Raw genomic sequence first — 14,984 nt, 5'->3', positions numbered from 1 at the left:
TCATCCTCAATGTCTCTTTGGTATTTGTGTTAAAGCAGAGCCGCTCCGCGCCATTTGCCGACAATGTATAAGAAGCGTCGCCGTCGTTGTTATTGTCGACGACGACAACGTTGTCGTCAACGGTCTCGTCTCTCTCAACGAATAAGAGATTAATTCTGCCAAGCGTCTGATGTTCCAAAAAAAATAAAACAAAAAAAAAACTCTAACCAAACCCCCACATTGTGCTCCTGTTGACTGGCTGCTGCTTCAAAAAGATAAAATCACCATTAAAATTATCATAACTTCACAAAAGAATGGTAGCTCGTTAAAGAACCTCAAAAAAAAAATGACAAAAAATAAATAAAGTAAAACGAACAAATAAGTCCCGTACGTGCACACAGTCACCGACTAAACAAAACAAAATTAAAATGAAAATTTATATTTTTGAATGCGTCCCCATATTTTTTCTCCATTTTTTCTTTTTTTTTTATTTTTTTTTTTGCACATCACTAAGCACCACAATGACTCATCTCTAATCTTCATCTGCATTTTTTTTTTTTAATTTTTAGGTCCGTGAGGATGTGCCAGTAGGTCATGTTGTCGGCTCTGTGGGCCCCTCTGAAAAAAGTGACACCCAAAACATGATCGCCGAACCAGGACTTCACATAACTTACACTCTGACGTCACTCACCAAAGACACCATCGAAGGCGCCTTCGACATGGATCGTCAAACTGGCTTCCTTGTCGTCGCCCGTCGACTAGATCGCGAACAACAATCCGAATATCGATTGGAAATCCGCGCCCTGGACACAACCGCCTCCAATAATCCCCAAAGCAGTGCAATCACAGTTAAAGTGGAGATCGCCGATGTGAATGACAATCCACCCAAGTGGGCCGAAGATCCAATAATGATCTACGTCAGCGAGAGCACCGCTATTGGAGTGATAATCTACAATTTTACCGCCACCGACGCAGATACTGGCACCAACGGTGAACTGCAATACAAGTTGTTGCGCCAAAGTCCCGATGGCTTAGATACTTCCAACCAACAACAGCAAGAAGAAAATCAAGAACAACAAAAACAATCACTATTCTCGGTGGACCCACTTACCGGTGCTCTGACCCTACAAGCAGCACTTGATTACGAAACAATCAACGAGTACATTCTAATTGTACAAGCTCTCGACCAATCGTCGAATGTTAGCGAACGTTTGCACAGTACGGTAACGGCTCGCATCCTCGTCGAGGACGCCAACGATAACGGTCCAGTTTTTGTGTCACCGGCTGGAGGAAGCGACACTAGCATAGAATTGAGTGACGCAACACAAGTCGGTCAATTAGTGGCACACGTTGTGGCGACTGATAAGGACGCGGGCGATAATGGACATATCACCTATGCAATACTTAGCGGTAATGAAGATGGACGCTTTAGGATCGATTCGAAAACTGGTTTTATTGAGCTGGCCAAGAGTTTGCCACAGATGATGATGATGATTGGTAATGATGATGGTAATGGTTACTATGGCAATCGAGACAGTAGCAGTGGCAATGGAAATGGTGGCAGCGGTCAAAAGTCGAACAATAAATTTAATTTGGTGATCAGTGCGAGTGATCATGGTAGTCCGCAACCGAAGCAATCGCATTTGAATTTACAGATTCTTGTTCAAGGAACGACAAGCAATCCTCCGCGTTTTTTGGAATCTGTCTATCATGTCAACATCTCGGAGAATTTGCCATCAGGAAGTTTGATATTGCGCGTAGGCGCTCAGTCCTTTAATGGTGGTAAGTTAACTTATATACACGATTTGTTTTTTTATTTAGTTTTTATTTTTTTTTTTGTGTAAAATCAGTTTGTAAGCTTTTAATTAAACACAAGGTTTGAAATGATTGCAGGTTGTAACAGAATTTGTAAGGTGTAGTACTTTATGTTTTTAATATAGTTTAGGTGGAACATTGCTAAAAAGCGGAAAATTAAGAGCTATGTAGCCTAACATCGATATAACATTCAATTGTGTGCTTTATGATAAAAAAATGTACCCGCGATCATGTATTGTTCTAAATATATAATTTATTTTTATTGGAGCTAGATAGATACGTAATTTGAAATTTTTTTATTTTTGTTATTTTATTACCTTTCAAAGCTAAACAAACAGAAATTAGAAATGCAAGACTAAATCAAATGCAACGGATAATTCATTGTTAAAAATAATTTCAAAACTTTAAAATAACATATTAATTTTGTTTTATATTATAAATTATGTTAAATACTCAAAATCTAATTGAAATTTGCTAAAAATCACAAAAAAAAGAAAAAATTCAAAATAAAGTTCGCGGCTCAGCTCTTTTGTTTGAAGAAAATTGAAAAAAAAATCTTAAATGTATGCATATATTTTATGAGAAGTTATATGTTTAATTAAGAAAATCAATTTGTGCAATACGAGATATAAATTTCAACAATTTTTTTTTCATTCATTTGTCCCACTGTCGTCGACAATAAATTGGAAATTGGTTTCTTTGTGAACACAAAAAAGAAGTTCAAAAACGTAAAATTTATTGATGAACTTTTTCCATCACTCTCACATTTAGTTAAGTTATTAAATATTGTGGTACTGCTGGCAGAAATGTTTCTTATAAGACCGCTATTGTTTTCAATTCAGATAGATTCACTGGTCGGCAACAAAAATAGAGCTCGAACCAAACCCTCCTTTTTGAAAGGATTTTTGTGTGCTGAGTCCAAATTCAAAGTCAAAAATTCACTGGCAAGTCAGGTTTTTAAAAAAACTTGAATAATATCAGGTCAAAAATGTGTTTATTTTTTGGTGCATCACCGTTAAGTTTTTTTTTTTTTTTTTTGCAAAACTACTTATGGATTCTCAAAACGCCATATTAAAACGTCCTTAAGGTATTTTTTTTTTTCAAAATTATTTTTTTTCTCAAAGATATTGAAAAATGAAATTTATGATAAATATCTCAAGCTTGTTTTTTCGAAGTAATCAATGGTTTTTTTTAACCAAATTCGAGCTCTGACTTTGACTTAAAAAAAGCAACATAATTACGAAAAAAATATGTACCTAGTTTTGACAACATCAAAAAGAACTTAATTGAAAATTAGTTTTTAGGAGCTTAAAGCGAAAATAGAGTGATGAGTGTAGCTAAAAAACTAGGCGTGATAGAATAAATCTGTAAACAGTTTTGAATTCAACACAATAAAGTTAATTAAATGACCCAAAAAAGTTCTTACTATCGACTATTTTTTGTTTTTTCCATGTGGTCAAATTTTATAGTTAAAAAACGCATTATTCCATGATTAACTTGGACAGTAATTCAATTTCTAAGGAATTTCATGATTTGATACATCGTTTTTGAAATAAGTTACATTATTTTGCTTTTTTGAGTTTGGCAACAAGCTCTCTTTTTGAATATGATTACATTCGTTATAGATGACTCTGATCTTCTCGTTGTATTAAATATAACCTTTCAGAACAAAAATGTTCAGCTTTGCTGTGAAAACTCAAGAAATTTGTGTCACCTTCTTTGATATTCAAAAGTTTCATTTCATTTAAATACCCAAAATTTTCATCATATTAAATACAGCCTATTGCTTGTTTATTGTTTTCTATAATATTTCATTCCAATAGCGCACATCACTAATTTTGATTGATTTATGTACTTAGTTCATAATATTTCTATGGAGTTTGGTATTAACAACATAAGTCCAAAATCGTCATTTTGAGGTAAATGCATTTTAAATTTAGAAAAATTCCTCCAAATCTAGTTTTATTTAATACAAATATATTGGGATGCAATTTATTTTTAAATAATAACATTTATACAAATAAAGTAAAAAAATTTTTTTTTTTTTTTAAGAATTTTAATTTTTAACGAATCAATAGATAAAAATATTTTCCCGTCATTTCCATCATTGAACAAAAAAGTAAACGAACTGAGTTGTGCTGTTTTGACCAAACACTTATTTTAAAGTTTAAACATTTTTGATCGGTCAAAACTAGTGATGGGAACTTTCGAATGATTTGAACTATCGATAGTTAGTAACTGAATGATTTGAAATATCGAATAGTTCATTCATTCGAATAAAAACTATCAAATAAAAATTTCGAATAAAAACTATCGAATAAAAAATATCGTTTAAACTATACAGGGTGTCCCAAAAGTAATGGATCAAACGAAATATGCAGATAGGCCAACTTTAGGGCTCTCAGAATTTGGTAACTTGTTCATCCCAAATCCTTACGGTTTTCAATTTAATGCAGTTTTTGTGAATTATCGAAAAATCTCGACTTTGCAACAGTATTTTGCTTCCTCCGGTCATAATTGATTTTTGTTTTTTACAATTCTTTCACTAAAACATTGGCTAATAAGAATAAATAATTATTTAATCAAAATATTTTTTATTTCATACGCCATTTTGCTGCAAATTATGTAACAGTTCCATGTTTTATAAAAACTCAATTTCTTACTTTTATTTGAGAGGAACATCCCGAAAAAAAATTGTATGGTGTGATACTGGTTTATTATTTTAAAAACTTGCCGTGTTATTGCACTTTTCAAAAATGTATAAAAATTTCCAAAGTTCAAATTAGAACGAAAGATATTACAATTTTAATGCAAAAAAACAGGGGTTTTCAGAGCAAAATAACAAACAAAAATCGAGGCTTTTATTCAAAAAGAAATAAACAAACAACAGTCGAGGAAATGTGTTTATTTTTCTTTGTTATTTTTCTCTGAAAAGGCCTGTTTTGTTGCATTAAAATTGTAATATCTTTTGTTCTAACTTCAAGTTTGGAAACTTTTATACATTTTTGAAAAGTGCAATAACACGGCAAGTTTTTAAAATAATTAACCTGTGTCACACCATACAAATTTTTTGCAGTGTGTTGCTCTGAAAAAAAATTAAGTAATTGAGTTTTTATAAAACATGGAACTGTTAATTAATTTGCAGCAAAATGGCGTATGAAATAAAAAATATTTTGATTAAATAATTATTTATTCTTATTAGCCAATGTTTTAGTGAAAGAATGGTAAAAAAAAAAAATCAATTATGACCGGAGGAAGCAAAATACTGTTGCAAAGTCAAGATTTTTCGATAATTCACAAAAACTGCATTAAATTGAAAACCGTAAGGATTTGGGATGAACAAGTTACTAAATTCTGAGAGCCCTAAAGTTGGCCTATCAGCATATTTCGTTTGATCCATTACTTTTGGGACACCCTGTAGAATAAAAATTATCGAATAAAAAAAATTATTCGAATGAAAAAACTGTCGTATAAAAAAAAAATTTGAATGAAAAAACTATCGTATAAAAAAAAACTATTTGAATGAAAAAACTATCGTATAAAAAATTATCGAATGACAAGACTATTCGAATGAAAATAGTAACTTAATGAATGAATGAATGATTTCGAATGAATGAATATTTTATAACTATCGATAGTTTGATAGTTTTTATTCGATCAAACTTAATTTTAGAAAAAGGAGTTAAGTGTGGTTAGGGCCATTGAATATCTTTGGAACTAGTTCACATAGAGTTATGCTGTTAAGACCAAACGAAAATAGATTTTTTTTTTAAATAGTTTTGCATACTTAACTCATTTTCGATAAAATGGTCTAATGCCAAACTCCATAGAATTAAAGTAAAATATTTCTAAATCAAAATGTATCAATTCCTATCATAAAAGGTCGTATGCAACAAGATATGTTTGTTTACACACTTTTTTTAACATCGATTGTATACCCTAATCATCATTTAAGGGTAGTCAAAACATCTGAAGTGCAATGCCAGAAATTGTACAAAGAAAAAAAACAAAATTTCCTGATTTTCTTTCCTGTTTCAATAGAATTACTTCACAACTTCCTTGAATTCCCAATCAACCTTGCACCCAAGTATATTAACATTAACTCTAAAACAGCTACCGCAATGACTTGCACAAAAAAACTTGCACACCCGATGAATGGCATTTAATGCCAACGCGCAGCGCACCGCAAACAACACAAGTAGTAGCTTAACCTGTCCCTTCAATTTTTTAAAACAGTGATGATAAAATATTGGCTCATTGTTTTACCATTGTCATTAATCGTATATGCTGCATTAAACCAAGAACAAAACAAAAAGTAACACAAAAAAGTTCTTGTTTTAAGAAAAATCAACCCAAAGAAGTTATTTGGTATATATGCAAAGCAAAGTAAAAAAAAAAAAAAAAAAACAGAGATACATTTTTATCGACTTGGCCTTAAAATTGACATCAGAATTTATATATTAAAATCAAGTCTTGCTATAAGGTGGTTATATTGATGGTGGTTTAAAAAAAAAAACTATGTGTAGGTCGTAAAGTTAACCACGAAAAGTAAATAGAAATTCTTTGTCAATACTCGTAGCTTCCAGGTATTGAAACTTTGGAAAAGAAGTCACTTGATGGCAGTTTTGTTCAAAATATTAAAGTGCAAATGATTCTTATTCTGTGTCAGTTACGAAACGGTATTTGAAAATCCCCTTACACCCCCAAAATCTGGTGTTACGGGCAAAAAACGTTTTTTTGGACCTTCACCCATTGAAAAAATTCTAGCTTCGACAATTTTTTATTTTTTTACAGTTTATGATAGAAGATAAATATACCTTTTCAACAATGTATTAAACATGTACCTCGGTTAAACCACTTAGAATTTATAAGCTGTCAAAGTTCAAAAATTCCATTTTTTTCGTCATTTGCCCAACTTCGGCATCAATTTAAAGTATATGTTTTCAAAACAACATGCTATTTAAAAAATATATTCTAAAACAATATCTATTTCTCAATCAATCGAGGTATTTTTTATGAAAATCACTTCAAAATTGGCTTAGAAAAAAAAATTTTTCGATTTCAACCCAGATACAGAAATTCGAACTTTTAGGTATAGAACAAAAATGTTGTTTCGGCACGTAGTAGGATAACTTGGGCACCAGGATTTGATAACGGGTTTTTGTAGAGGAGCTCAATACAAACATTTTTTTTTTTGGGAGGGGGGTCTATCTCTCCCCGTTTAGGTGCGAGGGGCATTTTTCTAAAAAAAAATAATCAAAATAAAAAAAAATTATTAAAAAACAACGGCAACACTTACAGTAATAAATGATACCATTTCCGAAAGGAAAAATTGTACATTTGATTCTAATTTTTAAATCAATATAATATAACCAATAGTTTTTGAAATAATCGATTTCAAAGTTAAAAATAGGCGAAAAAATTTTTTAAACTCATTTTATACTATTTTTGTCCAGACTGTGAATTTAAGTAAAAAAAATTACTCACACAGAAAACTGCCTCAATTGATTCCTTAAAGAACAGTGAAAACTATATGTTTCGATGTCTTCTAATTTTTGAGAAAATTGAAAAATTATTTTATCAGATTTTTCTTTTTTCAAAATATTTTTTGTTTTTTATTTGTTTCTATATTTCAATTTTCTCATAAACTAGAAGACATAGAAACATATAGTTTTCACTGTTCGATAAGGAATCAATAATTATTATGGCTTTGCGTGGCTTGTTATTTAATCTCAAGTGGAAAATTAAAAAAATAGTTTTTATTTCAATTAATTCAATTAAAAGGGAGTGGAAAATAAAAAAATATTTATCGACAAACAGTAGATATCGATAATCGATATCCACTTAGTCAGAAAAAATCGATATTTTTTGCCAAAATCTGTTTGTATATTTTCTTCAGCTAAATTTTTTTTGGAACGATATCGATTTTTTTTTAATATCGATATTTTGATAACTCCAACTCTAATTTTGAGAAGTCATTGCCTTAGTTCTGCACCCAAACTGGAAAACATGTCCAGTGGTCATAAAGTCGTACATTTTTTAAGACCACAAATGAACCAAAAGAAAAGTTCAAAACCCAAAACAACAAGAAAAAGAAGGAAGAAAAAAACAGAATATATGAGACAAAACACGAAATTATTGTTAAAATTCAAAGGACTCCATGTTATCTTGAAATGGGTCGCTAAGATTTTTTTTTTGTTGTGTTTTGGTTCGTGCTGTCTTTCTGCAAAATTCGACAACAACTACAAAACAACCAGAAGTTTGGGTTTGTGCTGGAGACTTTATTGGTTGGGATCTTATACGAAGGAAATGGAATTTCTTTGCGAAATCTTTAATTAGCACCTTTTGGTGTTGGTTGTTCCTGTTCTTGTTATTTTGTTCTTCATTTTGTCCTTTAGTTTGAATGGTCTTCAAAAGTTACAACTTCAATATAAAAAAAAAAAAACTTACTTGTTTGTATGTTGGCTGTTGCTATAAGGTCTTGAGATCGTTTCGCTTTTTTGTATTTGGCATTTAATTTGCTTGTCGATTAATTTCGTCGTTTCTTTCTTCTTTTTTTTTTTCCTTTTCATTCTCTTATGTCGATTCTTCATAATAAAAAAAAAATGATATATTATAAATAATCTATTAAATTGACATAAATCAAAGTTGTGTAGTTGATTAAGTGTTTGGTGTTACTATTTGTTGGATTTTTATTTTCTCACTTCTTCACACTTCTCATATCGGTGTTTTGTGTCTTTTTGATATGTTTAACCTCACTTTGTCTCCTTTTAAGTTTCCAATTTTTGCTTATTTCTCCTTTATCATCATTGCGACGTGAGACAACAAGTTGTCTCCCAGTTACAAGTGCTAATTAAAAGAGTTGAAGCCCTCTTTAATTTGATATTTAGTCGAGTTTAAAAATGTTTAAATGTTTTATTGGTCTACACAGTTTTCCATCTGGAAAGGAGGATGTCAGCAAGAGCAAACAAAATAAAGGTGGGTTCTCTCGATATACGAAACTGTAAGTAACATGACTGAGTCAAATGGTGACAAAAATAGTAATTAATCGAGATCGTCTTTGAATGTTATGGTCGTTTAAAAGAGATGGAATTTCAAGAAGAGAGGTTCTATATTCTGTCAAGAAGCGCATACACGTGGGCGCTGATTCAACAAGCTTGCAGAGAGAAGTGTGTGATCAATATAGTTAATGTCCGTTTCATGTGAAGTTGTTGTTGTTTTTTTTTTTGGTTGGTACATAAGTTAGTTAGACGTACCTACAAGAGTATTTATAGCCCTTAAATGATTGTGCTTACATATTTCTCAACTATTTTTAGCAAAGGATTCAATTCTAGAATTCTCATTTTGCTACCAACTTGTTCTACATATTTATACATGTATGTAAATTAACCTATGGATTCATGGACGTTTTTTGTTTAGTCGGAATAGTAGAAACATTTTGAATTCACTGTGGAAAAGCAGTTTGGATACAATTGTCAGTAAATCTACTCTATGATAAATGTCAATTTTGTCAACAGCCTTAAAACTATATCTAACAGTTTATCTCACTAATTTCCGCTACGAGCTTCTCTAACGACTTAAAACTATTAACTATCACATTTATAATTACTTATTTTCCTGAACGCTGTTACAAAATATTTTTGATATTTTAACTGAGTTGAGAAATAATTTGTTCAAAGAAATTACTACATATTTATTATTTTATTGATACAAACCTTTCACACGGCATACAGTGGGACAAATAACTGTTAAAATTGGCAAAAATAATATCTCATCTTTTCAGGAACTTCCGAATTTTAAATGTAAATGTATATCTCGAGCTTAAACTGAGATAACATTCACTCGATTTCAATAAAACAAAAGATTTGAGCAGCAAACTTAATTTTGAAATTTTTCTTTTGTTTTTTTTTTTTCTTTAATATATATTTTTATATTTTTACATGAGCTACAATAAAGAATTAGAAAAAAAAAATATAAAAAATCTGCAAAGAAAAAAATCGTCAATTTTGTTTATTTTTAATCAGAACAAAATTTTGGATTAATACCTTCCCATTTGCTCATTTTCTTAGCTCATGACCATTACCTATAACATATCTCCTGTTTTTGCCAATTGGATTTAAAGAAGCATTTTCTCCGAAAAGTTGTCGTAAAATAAACAAAATGCACGTCTGGGTCGCTCGTACTTGCTCTTATGTTAAAAGTTGCTTAGGATGATAAAGTCTCTTATACCTAGCGTTCATAAAACAAAAAAACTTATAATTCAATCTTTTCATTGAAATTACAAGAGCAGTAAAAAATTATTAAAAATTGTTTTTAAAACAACGAAAACACCCCTTGGACTGATTTCAGTTTTCAAACTGAGTATGAAGTTTAGTTACTTGTACAACGAAGAATTTTTGGATTTTTTTTTTTTTTTTCGAAAATTGTAGGGAATGTTTTTTTTATATATGTTTGTTCTTAATAAAATAATTTCAAAACAAAAATTTGTCATGCTTATCTTAAGAAAACATTGTTTTATACATAAACACAAAATTTCAAAAACAAATATCAACCCATTTTCAAAAAATTGGTTTTTCAAAAAAAAAAAAAAAAAATTTAATCCAAAACTACCTAAATTTTAAAAATTTTAAGATATTTTAACACTACTTAGGTGCTTTTATACAAAAATTTTCCCTGAAATCAGCTAAGTTGTTTATGAGAAAGCCAGAAATCAAGGCAGGTTCTATTAATAATTGTTTTTGAGAAAAATAACCATTTAACCATTTTAGTCAAATGGAAAGTACCGTTAATTTTAAAACTCTTAACTACTAAGTGTGAAGCAAATTGGATTAGTAGTTTGGGCTGCAGCTTGAGTTAGGGACAGACACACCGACAGGCAGAATTGCGGGACTCACTTTTTTAGCATTCTCTATCATCGTAATGTTATGTCTGATTGTTATCTCGAGTTCGATTTTTTTACGAATCCTAAACTTGCCCGATAGAACCGCAAATAAAAAGTTCACGTATTCTTTAGTCTTTCACTTTCCTTAGTAATGTTATATTTTAACAACATTTAAAAAAAAAATTCATCCCTTTTACAGGTTTCCACAGCTCCAAGTAATATTTTTGGTATGAAAGTTTCACAATATCAAACTTGAATCGAAATAAGTTTAGAAGGTGATCGACAATATTGAGTAATTTAAAAAAAATTTAAATCTAATTTCTGCTTTGAACCGAGTGCCTCAGGGTAGCCATTTCGGGTCTATAGTGTTTTTTTTTTTTTTTTTTGTCAATCACTAATGTTAAGACAATTTTTTTACTTATACACTGCATATAGCAAAGAGTTTGTTTGATTTTTACTTAACAAATACTTATCGTACAGAGCGTTCACTGAAATAATTTTGAACTTTTGAAACTAAAAGCAATATTATTAATATTGTGGAGCACCGTAAAATTTCAAGAAAAAAATCCAATTCCATGCGATTTGACGTTCTTTATTGGATAAACAATTTTTATTGAAAGGAATCACAAACTTGGTGTATATTTATCAAGCAGTTTCGATGGATTATTGGATATATTGGATATCAACTGAGCCGCTCCTTTAAATGATTTCATATTATTTGAAGAATTCAATTCAATCTTGAGAAAATTCCTTAAACCTCAATAATTGGCAACTTTTCCCTTCGTTTAGAAATTATTTTCCTGCACGTTTTTTACTTCAATTGTCAAACTCATTTCCAAAATTGTGTTATACCACTTAAGCTCGTTATGCAAAAATACCTATAAAAATGTATTATATTTTATTTTTTCTTCCAGTTTTACCCAAAAACTAATCTTTTCCTTTGAATCGTTTTCTTTTCCTTTTTAGCAAATCTCACATATCAAATCCCATTAGGTGTTGCTAATAATCACTTTATTGTGGATACTTATCGTGGTTATGTCACATCGCAAGGACAATTTGATCGTGAGACCAAAGATGAATACACGATACCAATCTATGTATTTGAAACGAATCGTGCTCCAAGTGTTGCCATACAACGAGCACAACAACAACAACAACAAGCAACATCAGCCGAAGCACAATCAACTGATGTCACATCTGAGTCCCACCAACAACAACAACAACAACATCAACATGGCGGACAATTTGACATTGCAACAATTGTCATTAAAATAACTGACGTTAATGATCATGCACCTGAATTCCATCCGGGCTCCTGCTATAGGATGTCAGTGCCAGAAAACAGTGAGGCAGCGGTCATTCATACTGTGGTCGCCACAGACTTGGATGAGGGTGCCAATGGTGAAATTGTCTACAGTATAATTGGTGAGTTCATTAGCATTTTTTTTTTTATACCTATATTTCGTGTGAAACCCAAGAAAATCATAGACCAGAAAAACTGTTGAAGAAGTGACAATGACAAAAAAGAAAAAAAAAAATCCTAAAATGGAATCAAAAACACTTCCTTCCATTGTTTATTTATTTTGTTGTTTTTCTGCAAAAAATATTTATTTTTATTTTTTTCTATTTCTAATTTACAGGCGGTAACTTGGGAAATAAATTCAGCATCGATATGCATACGGGTGAGCTAACAGCACGCTCATTGGATCGTGAACAGCATTCACGGTATTCATTGCAAATTCAAGCCCAAGATCGTGGTACACCCATCACATATCAGGGCCTTTGTAATATATCGGTGTCGGTTGAGGATCAAAACGACAATGATCCACGTTTCGAACAAACCAAATATATTGCCAATATACCTGAGGATATTGCAATTGGCTCGTCGGTATTGAAAGTGAAGGCGAACGATGCTGATTTGCGTAAAAATGCAAAAATTTTATATTCACTTGCCAATGAGACACAATGGCTGTTTGCTATTGAAAATGATACTGGATTAATAACTGTTGTTGGGTGAGTTAGATATAAACTTTTACTTTTTTTATTTCAAAAAATCTTCATTGTTGTGATAAATGAAATTATTGTATAATATCAAAACATTCCCAAAAAAAAAAACGTTTTGATCTATTTTATTACACTCAGTAAAACAAAAACTCTAAAAAACTTATTTAATTTTTTCAATCTTATCACAGAAGACATACAATGAGTTTGAGGATATTTTTGTTAATGTGGACATTCTGTTCCTTATGAAGCTTAAAAATCACCTTTTGTGGAATTAGAATATTAAAAATTGAATGGAATTAAGAAAAAATTAATGAATCAAATTTATGAAAAAAAACTGTGAAATCGAAAAATGAAATTTACACGCTTACGAATTTAAATAAATATTTCATTTTCAATCAAATTGAGTACGACTTTTGGGGGAGATATTCCAGTTCAATGATAAATCTATCACCATTCAATTTAAATCGATAATTTTTTTTTCATTGAGCTTATTACAGAACCACCAACCGTGTAATGTTCACTAAACATGTTGACGAAACATGCTGACGAATCATGTTGACGAAGCAATTTTGTCCAAAATACGCTTTATAATTGTTAAGTTTTGCATTGATTTTTTTTTATAAAGCATACTGTTACCAATTTTTGTTTATGCAAAATGCATTTTTTTAATCAAATTTTCAAATTGCGAACCAATAATTACCAACAACGTTGAGTTCGAAAAATTTTAGCTTTCGTTTTAGGCAAAATATGATCAACGAATCATGAAAGTGGAAAATTTGAATTCCAGACATTTTTTTAAAAAACAAAGCAACATTAAATAAAATTTTTGTTCTTATTTTCTGATTAAAATTATTAGGCTTGCCTCCAGAAATATTTCTATTTCGATTTCATCTAATATATTCAGAAAGCGTTCTCGGAAAACTTCCACAATTCAAAAACAGAAGCTTAAATGACTTAAAAACACATTAAAGTCAATTATTTTTAGGTATTTTTTTCTTAACAGTTATACACATATCTTATATATAAAAATGAGTTCGTTAACTGTGTGTGGCCGATAAACTCGAGTTTGGCTGGTCCGATTTTGGTAATTTTTTTTTGTTTGAAAGGTATTAATATGTAGATGGTTTGTTTCAAAAAAAATAATACCTTTTCTTCCATCTTTACATTGCTGTTAATTTGGACGAGTGAAGAAACACTCTCGATTTCTTAAAATTCTAACTTAGCTTAATTTGTTAATAAATTAATTAAGACAGGCTTCAAAATAATTATTAATTATTATCGTTTAAATCCTGACTTTTGGCATTATTGTTAAGATAACATTACTCAGGATCAGCAAAAGCGTCGTCATTTAATCCACATTTGCAATACACACATTCTGATCCTCGGTCTTATTTTTACAAAAAATATTGGAACAATGTTCGTGTTTAAATAAAAAAGTATAGTGGAAATGGGGTTCAAGACCGCCTATGGGGTCTGCCAGACGTCCCGATTAACAAAATGTCCCGATATTGTCCCGACATTCTGTTTTTTAATCTCTCTTTGTTTGAAATCCTTCGGCCAGAAAAAAATGTGACTGCGTAATGAATCACTATTGATGTGCAGCAATTTCAATTGATTTCGAACAATCATATTCATCAAACATTTTGATCTTTTTTTTTAAACCGTTAAAACAGAAATACAATGTTGAAATGTCAATGAAAAGTAAGTTTTTGAAACCTCAGATATAACACATTCATAATGGCTTTACCCTTGAAATTGATGAAAATGATTTTTGTTCTCTCTCGAAAACATTTAGCTGAGGTCACATTTTCTTCCTAAAAACATTTGCTAAGTGTTGTTTCCCTTTTGTTGAAAATATATTACCACTTTTATTATTACACGTGTATAAATGAATAGTAAAACTACCGGCCCAAATTTACAAACATGTTTTTGAGATATTTTGTGGCGTCTTGATGTTTGTAAGCACTATAACTTTCGTTAGAGTTCAGACAATTGAAATCCTGTTAATGCCAAAAGCTTAGAATTTCCAAAATGAAAAACTTCCAGCTTTAGATAAAAAGCTGTTAGCCTTAATTTATTCACACTCCATTATATTTTAAGTCCGCATTCAAAATTAGAAAACTGTCAAAACAGGGAATTTTTACCATCCGCAAAAATGTAGGAAATAAGTTTGTTTGGTGTCCCGATTTGTCCCGACTTTTAAAACCTGTTGTCCCGACATTAATATTATTTTATCTGGCGGCCCTAGGGCAAGACCATTTTTGTACTACGTTGTATGAAAAAAAGTAAAATTGGCAACACTTAC

At 30.6% G+C, this 14,984-nt stretch overlaps 1 protein-coding gene across 1 annotated transcript in view; it reads left to right on the top strand.

The window, feature by feature from the left end:
• Positions 1 to 14,984, top strand: part of LOC129914413 (protein dachsous) — a 231,187-nt gene that overhangs the window by 195,832 nt on the left and 20,371 nt on the right. The window contains exons 8-10 of the mRNA XM_055993664.1: positions 549 to 1,761; positions 11,642 to 12,100; positions 12,316 to 12,688. Of these exons, the coding sequence (XP_055849639.1) occupies positions 549 to 1,761; positions 11,642 to 12,100; positions 12,316 to 12,688 (2,045 nt within the window). The remainder of the gene's footprint in view (positions 1 to 548; positions 1,762 to 11,641; positions 12,101 to 12,315; positions 12,689 to 14,984) is intronic.

The sequence above is a fragment of the Episyrphus balteatus genome, chromosome 1, assembly GCF_945859705.1.
Source record: "Episyrphus balteatus chromosome 1, idEpiBalt1.1, whole genome shotgun sequence".
Classification (NCBI taxonomy): Eukaryota; Metazoa; Arthropoda; class Insecta; order Diptera; family Syrphidae; genus Episyrphus; species Episyrphus balteatus.
This window is presented reverse-complemented; position numbering and strand designations above follow the sequence as displayed.